Raw genomic sequence first — 14,686 nt, 5'->3', positions numbered from 1 at the left:
AAGGCTGAAGAGGTTACTATAAGTTAACAAGTTTATCATTTGCTTTCTTATTCATTTATGGCAAACTAGGACTTCTTCCCTTCCGTCCACGCATCAATTACCTAAAGTATCAGTGTAGGAATGAGATTATATATCTTTTTTCTTTTTTGATCTAATGTATGCATATAATTTATTATTAATTCAAATATATCCAAATGAGAAATAAATTCCTTTGTTAAACTAGACTAGTTGAACTATGTGCCACTTAGACTACTTCCTCTCTGGGAAGCTTTGGAGTACCTGCTATGCTCACAGCTCCTCTGGACAGGTTCCTTCAGCAGATCACCATCTTTTCTATCACAGGGGAGGGACCCGGCCACCCTGATCGTATCTGACTAGGACAAATGTCTGACACCAGGACAAAAATCTAAAATGTAGGCAACTGTCTCAGAGATAGCCAGAACTCCCCAAAAAGGAGGAATTTTGCCAGGAATGACAGGAGCACTACGTGTAGTTAAAAGCAAAGAGCAACTACACTAGCTCACCACCAGTGCAGAGAATCATAGCTAAAGATACCTGTACTCAATCCCGAAAGAACTCCTAATTCCTGAATGACATCCCCACCTTCACGTCTGACTGTAGGATAGGTGAAATAATCATCTTCTTTCCCTCTATATCCTTTGTGAGGCGGTGGAGATGTATTAATCCCATTAAGGTAACACACCACATTCCTTACAACTTGAAAAATATAACTACCCTACTCCAGGAATTTAAAAAAAAAATCAGAATGAAAAATCGGGAGCTAATTGTGAAAAACTAAATAATCAGGATCTTTTTTGCTATGCACACATCAATAAGAGAATACCCGTCCTGTTGTGTAAATGGAAACAGTAGGATATCGCTAGAGCACACAAGATTCTGTAACATTCGGTCTCATTATGTAAACGTATGAATGGGATGGTTACAAGAAGAAATGAAAATACTGACCTTATATTTTGTCTGTATGATCTGTGAATATTGAATCCTACCACAGTCAACTAAAAAAAGCAGGAAAATTTGCTGAGCACCTATCAAAATCTCATTCTCAGAATTACACAAGCTGAAACAAAAATCTAGAACTCAATGTTTAAACAAAGGTCTGTTACTGATATAACAAAACATATGTAATCCAAATAAAATTACTCAGATTAGATAGTAAAATTTAATTTTAAGTGAACACTGAGTGGCTAAGAATTTAAAATAACAATATAAGGATTAAAACAGTCAACTATTTTACGTTCTTTCCAAGAACTGAAAAGTGGCTCAATGCCTTAACTTGATAGCTAATAAGCAGCTGCTCATTTCTCACCATTTCTTCCTGAGTATAAACATGTCTGGCTTAGAACAGCTTGGAAGGGAAGGGAAGGTGAGAGGAGTCCACAAAGCATTAAATGACAAACAAAAAAAAAACCCTGATATTGTCTTATGAGAAAATTTGTTTTTCAATTACACTGCCACCATTTTTCCTTCAACATGAGCCAAAAAATAAAGACTGCATATTTAGTCTTAGCGGGGGGAAAAAACCCAGTAGTATTCCTTCTATACTATCAAACCAATCATTCAACAGGCTCCAGTGTTTGCGACTTAAACTTTACTACGTCATCCGAGAAAATCTTTATGAATCAGTAACATTCACTTTTCTCTAAAAAATACACACACAAGAAAAAAATCTCTCCTCTGAATAGATTTTTTTCAATGGAAAAAAGTGAAAGAGCTTGAAAAGTAACAGCTGTAAGTAAAATAACATGTACATATTTTTAATCTAAAGAACAGAATTCTGTAATCCTGACCCAAACAAACCAATTGTTAAAAAAAAGAAAAACATAATTTTAATAAGAATCAGTGAAATTAGAAAACTTACTAGACAATTGATAATATTTAAGAAATCATTGCTAGTATTCCTTAGGCTTAATAATGACATTGTGGTTGTGTTTTATGTTGTGTTTCTGTGGTGATTTTTTCCCCTCAAGTATTTATCTTTCAGATACACCTGAAGGATCTACACATGAAAGGATCTTGAGAGTCGCTTTAAAATATCCAGCAGGTGGATGAAACAGGACCGGTCATGTGACAATGGGTAACTGGTACAGGAAGCTTTATTACACTCATCTCTATTTCTTGTGTAAGACTGAAGGAAAAAAAGTATACTAGGCACCAAAACACCCTGTAAAAAGCATAGAAATTTCTGTCCCACTAAATCACCCCAGAATTCTGCTTATATTTTACCTGGTTTGATTAACTCTAAGTTCTACTCTTCAAACCAATTAACTTCCTCCAATAGACCTGTAACTGAAATACAAGACTCACCTTGGTGTCTTTTTAATTCCACTCATCAGCTAAGTGAAGGCCAGGTGAGGACACAGCCCAAGATTCCAACTCACAGCTGGTAATCTTATTTTAACTTCAAGACCACATCTCCGTTTGAGTCAAAATGAACTGTCACAGGTTGCTGTTTCTGTCTTTCGAATTTCTCTTACCACCCCCAGTATTTGAACTAAGTTTGGTGAGTAGTATACAAAGGTGAAAAGTAATAGATGTTGTCCACTCCCAGGAAGTAAACCCTTGCAATGAAAAGGGATAAAGAACTCAACTGAATGTGACACCCAGAAATGTTCCAATTATCTCGGGGTACGCAACCCTACATACACCTTTAAGCTCCCTCGCCCAAAAGTCTTTTAAGTGGTTAGAAAAAGGCGACCCTGGTTCGTTTGTTTCATCTCCTTCTTCTTTCTTAGGGGAGGTGCTAGCGAGTAAAGAAATGACCAAAAGGCCGGAAGAAGCAACGCGAAAAGCATGGAGTCTGGACAATCAGCCCTTAAGTAATCGAAAGCTGTACCTAAATTAAATAAAGTTAAGAGAGAGCTAGCTACTACGCTCCTCTCTGTAACTCCAACGTACCTGAGCGGCTCAGAGAGTGGGAACACCTGGCTAGAGGCACAGTCGACCCCAAATCCCTCTCTCGCCAAGAATTCATAGGTACAAAAGCATAAAAAGAACTCTTCCTGACCCCCGCCAAGAGCAGCGCAGCAAAAACAACTCCCACCCGCCCGGGCCACGCTGGCCGAGCCGAACCCTGCCCCGCCAAGCCGCGAACCCCAAAACCACTGCCCCGCTCCTCAGGCAGGAGACCCCTTCTCCAGAGCCGGGCGGACGGAGTCTCGGCTGGGAACCCGCCCACCACCGAGGCCCTCCGCGCCCGCCCGGCACTGGGGTCTCACGCCCGCACCGCCCACTCTCGGCCCCGGCCGGTGCCCCATGGGGCCGGCTCTCGAGCCTCGACCCCAGTCAGTCCCGCGCCCACGGGACCCGCGCGACCCCGAGCCGCCTCGGCCGCCGCCGTGGGGACCCCGCCACTGGTTACCTGTCTTCGCTCTTGTTTTTCTGCTTCTTCCCCATCGTGTGTCAGCGGAGCTCGCGGCCCCAGCCCCTCTATTCGGTCTCTCACAGACCCACTGTCCCCCGGCCGACTTCGGTCTCCGCTCGGCTCCGTTCCCCCCACTCTGCCCCCTCTCGCACCCGGCTCTCCACAGACCCGCGCACTGGAACAGGGCACATATGGTGTGAGCTCCGAGTGCGCAAGCGCATCACCCCGCCGCCTCGGCGTGAGGACGCAAGGCGCGGCTCATCGAGAGCTGTGCCTCGGGTAGAGCGTCTCCAGTTGACGCGCCAGCCAGGCGGGAGCCCGAGCGCCCCCTTCCCGCAAGCGTGCGCCGCACACCGACCCCCGCGCGATTTCCAGGTTCTAGAACCCAGAAGTGAACAATGGAGCCTGAAAACTGCCCTCGTCAGCCTCCTCCCTGCGGGGAACGCAGACCTGGGGAATAGCATCTCAGTTCAGAAGTAGACTTTCGGTTTCCCTTCCACCTTCAACCTCTGCCCCTTTGTACTCTCAGCTGCGTGAAGTTCAGTAAAGAACTACAGTGAACCACTGGGTGTTCCCCAGGGAGACAGAAAATTCCAGGACAACATTGAGCCTCTCGGTTACGTCCGTGAATTACAAGAAAAAAAACAGACACACACACAGAAACCACAAAACAAAGACACACCCATTAATTCTCCAAAATAGATCATAATCTTTACATTCAAAGCAAGAGCAAGTTCTGAAAATGTGCGTCAGGGAAATGGCGAGGGAACCTAGTCGGGTTGTAAAAGCGTCCCGTATTCGGATCTGGACGATGACACTACGAGTGTTAACTATGTAAAAACTAATCATGGCATATAAGTTATACTTCAACTTTTTTAACAAAGGAGGACATGTTCAATAAACACAGCGGAAACGACATTGGAGAGTCGCTCCTCAGCAAGACAGTAGCTATTTCATTTCTGAGTAACATTACGTCAGAGCCTAAGAACGTCAACTCCCAGCTGAGCACTAAGAAACTACAACCTCCAGCATACGTCGCTCCCTCGCCCTCTGGCCCGTTTCCCCGGAGGGAGGGAAAGGTCGAACACCTCGGTTCCGGGCTGCTGGGGCGGGGGACGGGGTGGGGAGAAGCGCACGCGCAGAAGCGCTCACCGCACGCACGTCCCCTTCTTCCCCGCCCCCCCGCCTGGGGTGTCGCAGATTGTATCGCGTGAGAGCCGTAGCCAATGAGGAGGCGCATGTGACGGCCGCTTCGCAGCCACCGGCAGCTGCTACGAGGCTGAAGCCAGAGTGGATTGCTCTTCTGGAGAAGCTGGTTCCTCACTCCTTAGGTGTTACCGAGAGCTCAGGTGAGGCAGAGGGCCGTGTGAGAAAGCCGGCCACGCATTCCGGTACTAACGGACACCCGGCTGCCAAGCCTCCGGCCTGGGCGGGGGAGGGGCGCGGCTCGGGCGCTGGTGTCCGCGCCGTGCAGGAGGCTTTGGCGCATGCGCCCCGGGAGGCGTTGAAGCCGGGCCCCCCTCAACCCTGCCCTTATCTATCTCTGGGGGGCGCAGGGAGTGGCGACGGTACTTTTGGGAAGCGACTCGCGTGCAGTTAAGGGTGAGGCCCCCTCGTTGTTTTGGCGGGTGTACGCAGAGGACTCAAGGAAATGGTTAGGTAGTTTGAGGACAAGTCCCTGCCCACCATTCAGTTGAACTGAAAAAAGAATCAGAAGCTTATGGTTTGGAGAATGAAGTTACCGGGATCCCTGCACCATCTCTTTTACCCCTTTCTTAATGCGGTGACCGGCACCACCTGCCCCGAGAACAGGTCTTGTTAATCGCTTCTGCTCCCAGTTACCCCAGAATTGAATTCTGAGCTCAGCCCATAAAACCCTAGAGATAAGCATCCGCTATGCCCCTGCTAAAGAACAGGTCTGACGTGCAAGTCAGTGTTTAATACCCCGTTTTCTGCCTCATCCGGCCCGGATCCAGAGTCACAGCCTTACGTTTTTCTTGGGAGGTAGGAAGTGTGAAATCTATTTACTATATTTGAACTACAGCTCCTTTAAAATTTTATAACATTTACGAGGAACTTAAGTTTTGGTTTTTTTAAACCCAGAAATACTTTTGAAACTTAACAGTAATTTGAAAAGAAGCTACGCAACTGTTCCTTCAACCGTTAGCAAATGTTTTTTGTGCACCTGCAGTGTTCTTAGCACTGCTAACTCCAGGAATACAAAGATGAAATCCGCTACGCTTTTCAGCTGTTTTTCATGTGTTTAAAAAAATGGCATCAGAAGCGAAGTTTGCAAGACTGTTTCTCTTCACTTCAACATTTACAGAGGGTCTGGTGAGTCAGGTTGTGTGTCAGAAGCTGGGTGAATGAGCTCACAAGTTTTTTCAGATTTTTGAAAGTGCTTCAGTAGTGGTTGCAAACAGTATCATAGTTAATTGAGATGCAACAGCCTCCTGCTTTGATAGGCAAATTACAAATCGAATTTCAGGGGTACACATAAAATCATCTGATTTTCTACCAACAACAATAATACATTTCTTTTAAAATGTGTAATTGAAATAGATAACTAACAAGGCCCTCCTGTATAGCACAGGGAACTCTACTCAATATTCTGTAATAACTTAAACGAGAAAGGAATTTGAAAAAGAATAGATACATGTATATGTACAAATGAATAATTTTGCTGTACATCTGAAATTAACACAACATGTAAATCAACTATACACCAATATAAAATAAAAATTTTAAGTAAATAAATAGAATATCTAATTAAGATAGATCTTCCTTTCTAATCTGAATTAGATTCTATTTTTAAACTTATCTTACATAGAGGAGTGATGGAAAAATCAATATTCTTTTTAATATTTGGAGTGTTATATTGTTTGACATCAGAGTTAAGAACACTGAGTGTCAGTAAATCAACACCATTATCAATATTTGTGGCCTCATAGACATTATTAGGTAATGGGAGAACAGGAACAAAAACTAAAGCTTAGGGAACACCAGGCAGAGTTCTTTACATAAGTTGTAATGAGCTCTCTTCAGAATTAAATGAAAATCACTTAGGCAGAGATGAAAAATATGTCTTTTGCTCAACTCTGCTCTATATTGAAGCAAAGTTTGGTGTGTATATGTATGTGTAAAACCTCACTACAGTTAAACTTTGTCATGTTCACAGTCATTTCTGCTTTGCTTCCCTTTTCATTTGGTAAAGAACACTCATTGTCAGTATACAGCACTAGGTTTAATCTCATCTACTCATTTTTTTCTGGTCTGGAGATGGTCTTAAAGATTTGTCTTTGCTTTAGGATAGTAAAACACAAACTAAATCAGAAGCACCTAAACTTTGGTCTAAATCATTTTCAAGTAGTGTGACTATAACCGATTGAAAATTAAATTTTAAAACATTTAAATAAAAATTCTTAAGAGGACGTGCTTGGTTGTCAGCAGAACACTTTGTGGACCACAAATTATATACTTACTAGCATTTTTGAAACTAAGAGAAAACTTTGTCTTATTGTTTTCTCTAATTTTGTAAACCTTCTCTCCAGCATCAAGGCTGAACTGTACCATTTAGAAGAATGGAAGGAAATGCATCTGTTGACATGTTTTCAAAAGTGCTGGAGACTCAGTTGCTTCAGACCACCAAACTAGTGGAAGAGCGTCTGGATTCGGAAATTCAGAAACTGGATCAGATGGACGAGGATGAACTGGAACGCCTCAAAGAAAAGAGACTCGAGGCACTGAGGAAAGCCCAACAGCAGAAACAAGTAACCTCTCTGCCCTGCTTTCTGAAATTGCTCTAACAGTATGCTTCTAACAACTTATATATATACATGCCGCAGTAGTCACATTTAGTTCTTAGAATTGTTTGACCTCAAAGTACCTAGTGCCATTAAAAGTTTGCCTGGAAAAAAAAAATTAGTTTTAAAAAGACACATTCAGAATTACCCTGATCGGTATATTAATCCATAGTCAAGTACAAGAAACGTGTGCCCAGGATAATTTTCTGAGCTCAGATTTGTGTGGTTGAGGAGAGAGTGGACAAGGAAGAACACTGGGAGGATGAGGAAGAATCCACCCGCTGTGGGTTGGTGGGTTCCCTTTCAGGTGGAGTTATGTGAAAGCCTATCGTAACTTAGCTGTTCTCAAAGCAAATGCAGCATGAAGGAGTTGTATTTGAGAGTTTAAACTCTTTATGGAAGCTTTACCAAAGAAATGAGAAAAATGTCAGGGCCTCCAGTAGGTCTCAGTTCAGTGTAAGCCACCGTGAAATAGATAACCAAAACTAGTGATGTAGTCTGGGCTGTGTTAGCTTAAGTCCAGAAGAAGAAAAGAGATGGCACTCCTGCCCCTTTCTCGTTAGACCACTTCTAGAGGACTGTGTTCAGAGGAGGACAGCCAGAAGACAGAGAAGTTTTAGAAGTCATTTCATATGAGAAAGTCAAAAGCAAATGGAAATGTTCAATGTGGAGCAGGACGTAGGCAATGTAGGATATTTGATGTCAAAAAGATTAGAACTCTCTCTCATCTGAGGTCCAAGCTGGGATCCACAGACCAAAGTTCTGGATATATTGGGATTCAGTATGAGAAGACTTTTCGAAGAACTAGAGAGTACATGTACAAATGCTTTTTAAGTACACATGCCAGACACTTGTTTTTTTCACGTCTGTTCACAGTAACTCAATGAGATAGTTGCTTTATGATTTCCACGTTACAAATGAGGAAAGTGAGACTCAGGAAGTTTATTAGAATTCATAGCCTGAGAAGTGGTAGAGCAGTGATTCAAGCCCATGCCTTCTGTCTGCAAGTCCAGTCCTCCCTTATACTAAGACCAGATCCTGAGAAAGGAAACAACCTTCCAGTTGAGGTGATCAGCTTCCTGCCACAGGAGAGGTTCAAGAAGCTGAAATATCTGTCTGACATGGTTGATAAGGGTTGATTTATTGATTTGGAGAGTTGGATTAGGTGCCTTGTGGGATCTTTGTTTCTGGACACCACATGTGGAAACACCTGTTTCTTCCCAGGATACTATCCATGGGTGGCCAGTATAGAAGAGGTTCAGTATCTCTAAGGTAGTCATCAAAAGCAAACAGGGCTCCTGAGCTTCAGAGCTGCAGTACCCACCCCCTGCCCAAAGACTGATTGGCTTTATCTCACAAGCATTATTTTTTAAAGCTATGTAGTAACTTAGATCAGATGCCTCTGATTTTAGTAGTTTCAGTGCAGAGAAATTTAGTAGATGTTTACATTCTAGGTCTCTATTTTTATAGTCTAAATTTTTATTTTTGAAGTTCTAAGAAAACATATGTTTTAAGTTACCAAGACAGATAATCGTCTTAAATACGGGTCCATGCTGTGGAGATAGTCATGGCCCGCAGACTATTTTTGCATTGACACTAGCAACACAGGAAAGTACATCACCGAAGAGAATTCATTTCTAAGATAAAAGCAGCTTGATTACAAAATATTATAGTGATTTGGACATAAAGTATAGTGATATTGAAAGAGATATTTCAAATGTGTGATATTTCCTTTTTCTCCAAATTAGGAATGGCTTTCAAAAGGACATGGGGAATACAGAGAAATCCCTAGTGAGAGAGATTTTTTTCAAGAAGTCAAGGAGAGTAAAAAAGTGGTTTGCCATTTCTACAGAGACTCCACGTTCAGGTAATTGTTTCCCTCAGTGACTTTTTGAACATGATGAGATCCAATTAGAGATACACTGACTTAATAGAGAAATTAAGAAAAATATAAAAGGAAGTATTCCCTAAGTTGTTTCTTTGTACTAAAAGTATATTAAAGTTAAGCAGCCATTAAAGATTAACTTAAAAACCAGTGACACACGAAAGTACAAATTATGGAAGATCAGTATTTCCGTAGAAATGGCTGTTCTTTGAACTATATTTTCACTAAGTTTTAAAACATCTTAGAAATGCACACTTTAATTTTTTATCAATGCCAAAAGAATTCTACTTGTCCCTACTATTCTGATACAGCCACAGTGTTGGAAATGGGGCCAACACCTGAACACCAACTTTGAATTCAGTCACTGCTTCTCAACTGGCAGACATGGGGAGTTGGGACTGCCAGGCTTGGCTGGAAGGAGAAGAAAGTGATTTCTCTTAGACAAACCCAGGTCTGCCAGCCTCTCTTTGGAGGCAGACCCCTCAAAGTGAAAATAGCCCCAGAAGAGGTTATATCTTAAACCAGAGGACTCAAGCCTTTTTTTTTAGCCTAAGTTTTTTAAGCCAAATTTTTTTAATGTTGGCAACTAATCAAGTTTCAGAATTTGTTTTTAAGTATCAGATAACTTGATAACAGACCTAGAATTGTATGAAAGCAATTCACTGATGCAGAGTAGCTCCTGCCCCTGCTTAGATGCTCACTCCAAGGCAGAGTCTCCATCATTCCCTGTGGTCCCAGCCCCACCCTATTTTGGCATTTCCATAGACTGCCTGGGGTAACAACACGGTTATTAACACCTTTCAGGGACTGACTGCCTGGGGTTTATTGACTAAACAAAAAAAGCTGAGAGAAAATACTGAGATGGTAAAATCTTCCATAAGGGAAAGTGGGAAAGGGATTAGGAAGGTAAATGGAAGATTGATAATATTTGTCCACTTATTTATTAGATGTCTCTGCCCGCTAGATGGTTAATTTTGTGAAGGCAGAAAGTTTGCCTTTGTTTCGTGGCCCATGGTGCTCCAGGTTCCTAGCCATAGAGCAGCATTGACTACACGTAGTAGGGGCTCAATAAACATACTTGATGAATTTATAAGCAGTGCAGCCCTGGGAGTACTTACCTTAAAACAAAACTGAAAGTCAAGATTGAAATGAGTTGATACAGATGTAGGTAGATAGATATCAAAGTTTCTAGCGCATAGTATACTAGACACTTCATGTGGTATAAAGTCCTGGAGCATTCACAATCACCCTTTGAGATAAGTACATATAATTCCTATGCTTCATGTGTGGACACCAAGACTTGTAGAGATTAACTGATCTCCCTAATGTAGTCAGCTACTAAATGATAAAAGAGGATTTGAACCTGGATTTTAATCCTAATACTGTTTTAACTACACCATGACTGCTACTTCTGGATTTTTTGAAAATGGATTAATTGACAAATGGAACATAGACCTACTTGAAATAGATTCCGTATTATTCCAGTAAAACCGTGGAGTTGATTTCTTTACAAATCTTCAAGAATATATTTCTCTTAGTGATTTGTCACTTGCTTGGAGCTTCATTCAGAAACCACTTGTTCTCCTACCATTTTTCACTAAAATCCCATTGCTGCACTATGTGGGTGATATATAAAAACAATCACTCAGAGGTGATGAGGCATCAAGGTTTGTAAGGTTTGGGTCCACTAAGTTTCTAACTCAGGAAAACTTTACCAAGAAGTACCCAAAAAGCCTGCTAGTAAAGCCAGCTATGAAGCGTCTGGTGTCTTAGTCATCGAAAGCAGTAGTTCTCAAACTTTGTTGGGCATGAGAATCACTTGCATATTTCTTAGCTTAACTCTCAGAGAATTTTGATTTCTTTGCATATTTTAAAAGTTGACTGTAATAATCACCCCTGGGTGAGAACTGCTGCTCAAAAAGATTATCACAGTAGTCCTTCAGAAACACTAGAGGGTTGGCCACTTTAAAATTTAAAGAAGATATCGCTTTCCATTTTCCTTTTCAGTTAGTTGGCTTAATAAAAGTTACTACTGGTATTTTTCATTTCTTTAGAACTCTGTTGACCGTGTTTGTAGCCCTTAACCTTGATGAGCTTCTCACTAACAGAGTTGCACAGTTGGAAGGGTTCCTTCTCAGTGATACCATTCAGTCTTTCTTAGGCACTTCCAAGTACAGCACCATGTGTACATTTCTAATTCTGAGAGGTGTCTTCTGTGTTCTGTCAGGTTCAGATTTGTCACCTTCTATGAGATGCCAGGAAACATGCATAAGAGAAATGACAGTTTTTTATTCTTAACCATGAATATGACAACTTTGTGAACCACTTAAGACTTAAGGCATATGTTGAATACTTTGTTTTTTTTTATAAATATCATTAAGGCAGATCAGACTTTCTAGAATGCAGTATCATGAGAGGTAGAAAAAGAGACGCCTAACCTATGAAATGGAAATGAGGTTATCTGATAGAAGCGTAGGTTGGCTGCCGAATTATGAGTCAGAAAAACTAAAAACTTTTATGTGCCTTAATATTTATTTTGAAAAAGAAATCTGTTGTTTTTAGCTTTTGATTTTCTGTGTTGTTGTTTACAGGTGTAAAATACTAGACAGACATTTGGTGATATTGTCCAAGAAACATCTTGAGACCAAATTTTTGAAGCTGAATGTGGAGAAAGCACCTTTCCTTTGTGAGAGACTGCGTATCAAAGTCATTCCCACGCTAGCACTGGTGAAAGACGGAAAAACACAAGATTTTGTTGTTGGATTTTCTGACCTAGGAAATACAGATGACTTCACCACAGAAACTTTAGAATGGAGGCTGGGTTGTTCTGATATTCTCAATTACAGGTAACTTAAAATCTTATTTCTGTGCTTAGCTTAATTTGCTTACCATGGGGTACAGTCTCAGTCAGAAAACGATCTATCGTTTAACAATAAAATCCAGCTTCCGTTTTCCACTCATCACTTTGTCCACTTCTCCAGACAAATAGTTTCTCTAATTCCACAAATCAGAGCATATCATCTTATCTTTTGTGCCTGTTTTCGATTTGCAAAAATAACAGGTAAAATTTTCCAGTTATTCCAGTCAGAGTGCCTTTTGGTAAGTATAAAGTTCTCTCATTTTTTTTATTTCCCTTCCTCCTTTTTCTCTGAATCTTTCCTACACATCCATAAATCATTCCTACATTGTAGAAATTGATTTTGGAGTTTTACATTTTATTTTCTTAATATTAAGTAAAATGTTAATATTAAATAAAATTATTTGGAAATGATTTCAGACTTTAAATAAGGTGGAAACTAGTACAAAGAATTCTCGTATATCATTCAACCATGTCCCTCAATTTTCAACATTTCATATTTGCTTTATCATTCTTGTTCTAGATATATATAAACTGTTTTTGAGAACATTTGATTGGACATTGTAGATATATTGTCCCTTTACTCCTAAATATTTCTGTGTGCACTTCTTAAGAACAGGAACATTCTTTACAACCACAGTTGTATTATTAAATTATTAAATCACAAAATAATGTAGTTTATAGACCTTATTCAAATTCTAGCATTGTCCCAATAACGTCCTCCATACCGAAAAAGTGGGTTGCGCGTATTTACTGTGTATTTTCAGTTTCCATTAGCCTATAGCAACTTGTTCCCCTCCTTTGTTTTTCAATACTTTAACATTTTTGAAGAGTACAAGGTAGTTATTTTACAGAGCATCTCCCAGTTTGGGTTCATCTAATGTTTCAAAATTAGACTCAGATTTTGCACGTAAGGGATGTTATATTCTTCCTTCTCAGTGTACCACATCAGGAGATATGTGATCGTTTGTCTCATTGCTGGTGCTCATAACTGCATTGGTTAACCAGTTGTCTACCAAGCCAACTGGTGATATAAGAAAGAACTTTTCCAGACCCCACATTAATTTACTTTTTCGTTTATTTATATGAGAATGGGCTATGGATTTTTTTCTTCAATGGGTTATAGTCTGTTACTATTATTATTTACTTTGAAGCTCAGATTGCCTCACATTTGGCCAATGAGAGCCTTTCATACTGGCTTCTGTGTCCTTTTGACATGTCTCCATAATTCCCTGAGCGCTTTTTTTCTGGTGCAGGTAAGGTCTTTTAGGGAGCCTCGTGTTGTATTCTCCATAGGAATTGGCTTTTTCTTCAAGAAGCCATGGCTCCTTTCAGTGGCAAATGATATTTCAAAACGAAGATCTAGGTGCTAGGAATATTTCCAGATATTTTTGAAAGATTTCAGGTGTTGTGAAAAGAATTCCATACTAATTCTGGGTTAATGATAATGGTATTCCATGAGTTTTGTAGATGTCTGTAGAGATCTAAGCATTAAAAGATGTTAAATAGAATCAAACCAGTCATACCAGGCTGTCAAAAACAGAGCACGACTTTCCTGTGTCATTCTCGTAGTGACAAGAATCTAATACAGATTCAGCATACCCAAAACGGGAGAAAATAACTGATTTCCTTATATGCTTTTCAGTCCGAAGTTTTGTTGATTCATCCCGTGAAGTGTTCATCAGTAATTAATGATAAGAAAATAAAACGCTGATCTAAAGCATTTAGTAGTACAAAGTAAAGTTTAAAACTACTAGCTATCAGTATAAATAATATACCTCTTTCTTGACACCAACATTTTAAAGAAAATTTTTCTCTGTTCCACGTGTTACAGTAAGGATAGATTTTTGTGCAGTTTAATATACCAGCTGTACTAAATCATAGAGAGTAAGTGTTTTTCAAATCTGCTTTCTTTTTAGTGGAAATTTAATGGAGCCACCATTTCAGAGCCAAAAGAAATTTGGAGCAAACTTCACAAAGCTGGAAAAGAAAACTATTCGAGGAAAGAAATATGATTCAGACTCTGATGATGATTAGAAAACAGTTATAATTCTTTGTAAAATGTCTTCTTATTTCTCCTTCAGAATTAGATGTTTTCTAAATTCCGTTGATTTTAGTACATTTGTCTCCTAATGGTCATATTCTAGAGTTTTATGCAGTTGTATCACATTGAAAAACGACTTTAATATTTTCTGTGTGGAGCTCGTGTTTAAGGTGTGGAAAACTTCTGAGTTCTAAAATTATCTGAGGAGGGTCTGGATTCTCTATTTTTGAGATTGGTTTTATCACAATATGATTCTTAGGATTTTATACCATTCACAATTGTGTTTTTAATCTACTGGATTAGAAATAGAAATTCATCACACTATTCCAGGACTGATTCTTACACGGCATCATTTACTTTATAAAGAGGTCAAGTAACATTTACTGGTGTAGTAGACTGCACTTGTAAATGAATTAGAAACACTTTACTTCTGGAATATATTTAACTATTAAAGAACTGTTTATTTATTCTGTATGCTTCATGGTGTTGTGGAATCAGCTGATGGCAGCAGAAAGCTTTTTCAGGTTGTGCGCATACTGCCTTATTTAAAGGGTCCTGATTGCTTGTGTTTTAAGACATGCATTAAACAATCAAAAAGCACTTTTAGAATGGCAGCATGAGGAGCTCTACAGACCCCTCAGTGAAACAACCATAACTGATAAAATTTTTTTTTTAATTAAAGTCTCTGGAAGTTGTCAGAAGAGCATACAGCAAA

General features: G+C 40.0%; 2 protein-coding genes across 4 annotated transcripts in view; one reads left to right on the top strand and one right to left on the bottom strand.

The window, feature by feature from the left end:
• EIF5B (eukaryotic translation initiation factor 5B) overlaps window positions 1–3,581 on the bottom strand; it is a 69,742-nt gene extending 66,161 nt beyond the window's left edge. For both annotated transcript variants that reach the window (XM_057740534.1, XM_057740536.1), the window contains exon 1: window positions 3,380–3,581. In XM_057740534.1, coding sequence (XP_057596517.1) covers window positions 3,380–3,414 — 35 coding nt within the window. In that variant the 5' untranslated portion in view covers window positions 3,415–3,581. The remainder of the gene's footprint in view (window positions 1–3,379) is intronic.
• Window positions 3,582–4,581: 1,000 nt separating this feature from the next.
• On the top strand, window positions 4,582–14,445 carry TXNDC9 (thioredoxin domain containing 9). Of its 2 annotated transcripts, XM_057743551.1 has the most exons (6): window positions 4,592–4,731; window positions 5,574–5,716; window positions 6,934–7,152; window positions 8,934–9,052; window positions 11,662–11,916; window positions 13,847–14,445. In XM_057743551.1, the coding sequence occupies exons 3-6, from the start codon at window positions 6,964–6,966 to the stop codon at window positions 13,962–13,964; spliced, it is 681 nt and encodes a 226-aa protein (XP_057599534.1). In that variant the 5' UTR covers window positions 4,592–4,731; window positions 5,574–5,716; window positions 6,934–6,963; the 3' UTR covers window positions 13,965–14,445. The 2 variants fall into 2 exon arrangements, with proteins under 2 accessions (XP_057599533.1, XP_057599534.1); XM_057743550.1 differs by lacking the exon at window positions 5,574–5,716 and having other exon boundaries at window positions 4,582–4,731.
• Window positions 14,446–14,686: the final 241 nt, after the last annotated feature.

The sequence above is a fragment of the Hippopotamus amphibius genome, chromosome 7 (genome assembly GCF_030028045.1).
Source record: "Hippopotamus amphibius kiboko isolate mHipAmp2 chromosome 7, mHipAmp2.hap2, whole genome shotgun sequence".
NCBI lineage: Eukaryota > Metazoa > Chordata > Mammalia > Artiodactyla > Hippopotamidae > Hippopotamus > Hippopotamus amphibius.
The sequence above is the reverse complement of the archived record's forward strand: the minus strand, read 5'-3'. Positions and strand labels throughout refer to the sequence as shown.

Excerpts from the sequence above, each read along its gene's own strand:
- TXNDC9 (XM_057743550.1), top strand. The coding sequence starts at position 6,964 with ATGGAAGGAAATGCATCTGTTGACATGTTTTCAAAAGTGCTGGAGACT. Across the intron at positions 9,053-11,661 it reads TACAGAGACTCCACGTTCAG|GTGTAAAATACTAGACAGAC; the intron begins GTAATTGTTTCC and ends TGTTGTTTACAG. Across the intron at positions 11,917-13,846 it reads TCTGATATTCTCAATTACAG|TGGAAATTTAATGGAGCCAC; the intron begins GTAACTTAAAAT and ends CTTTCTTTTTAG.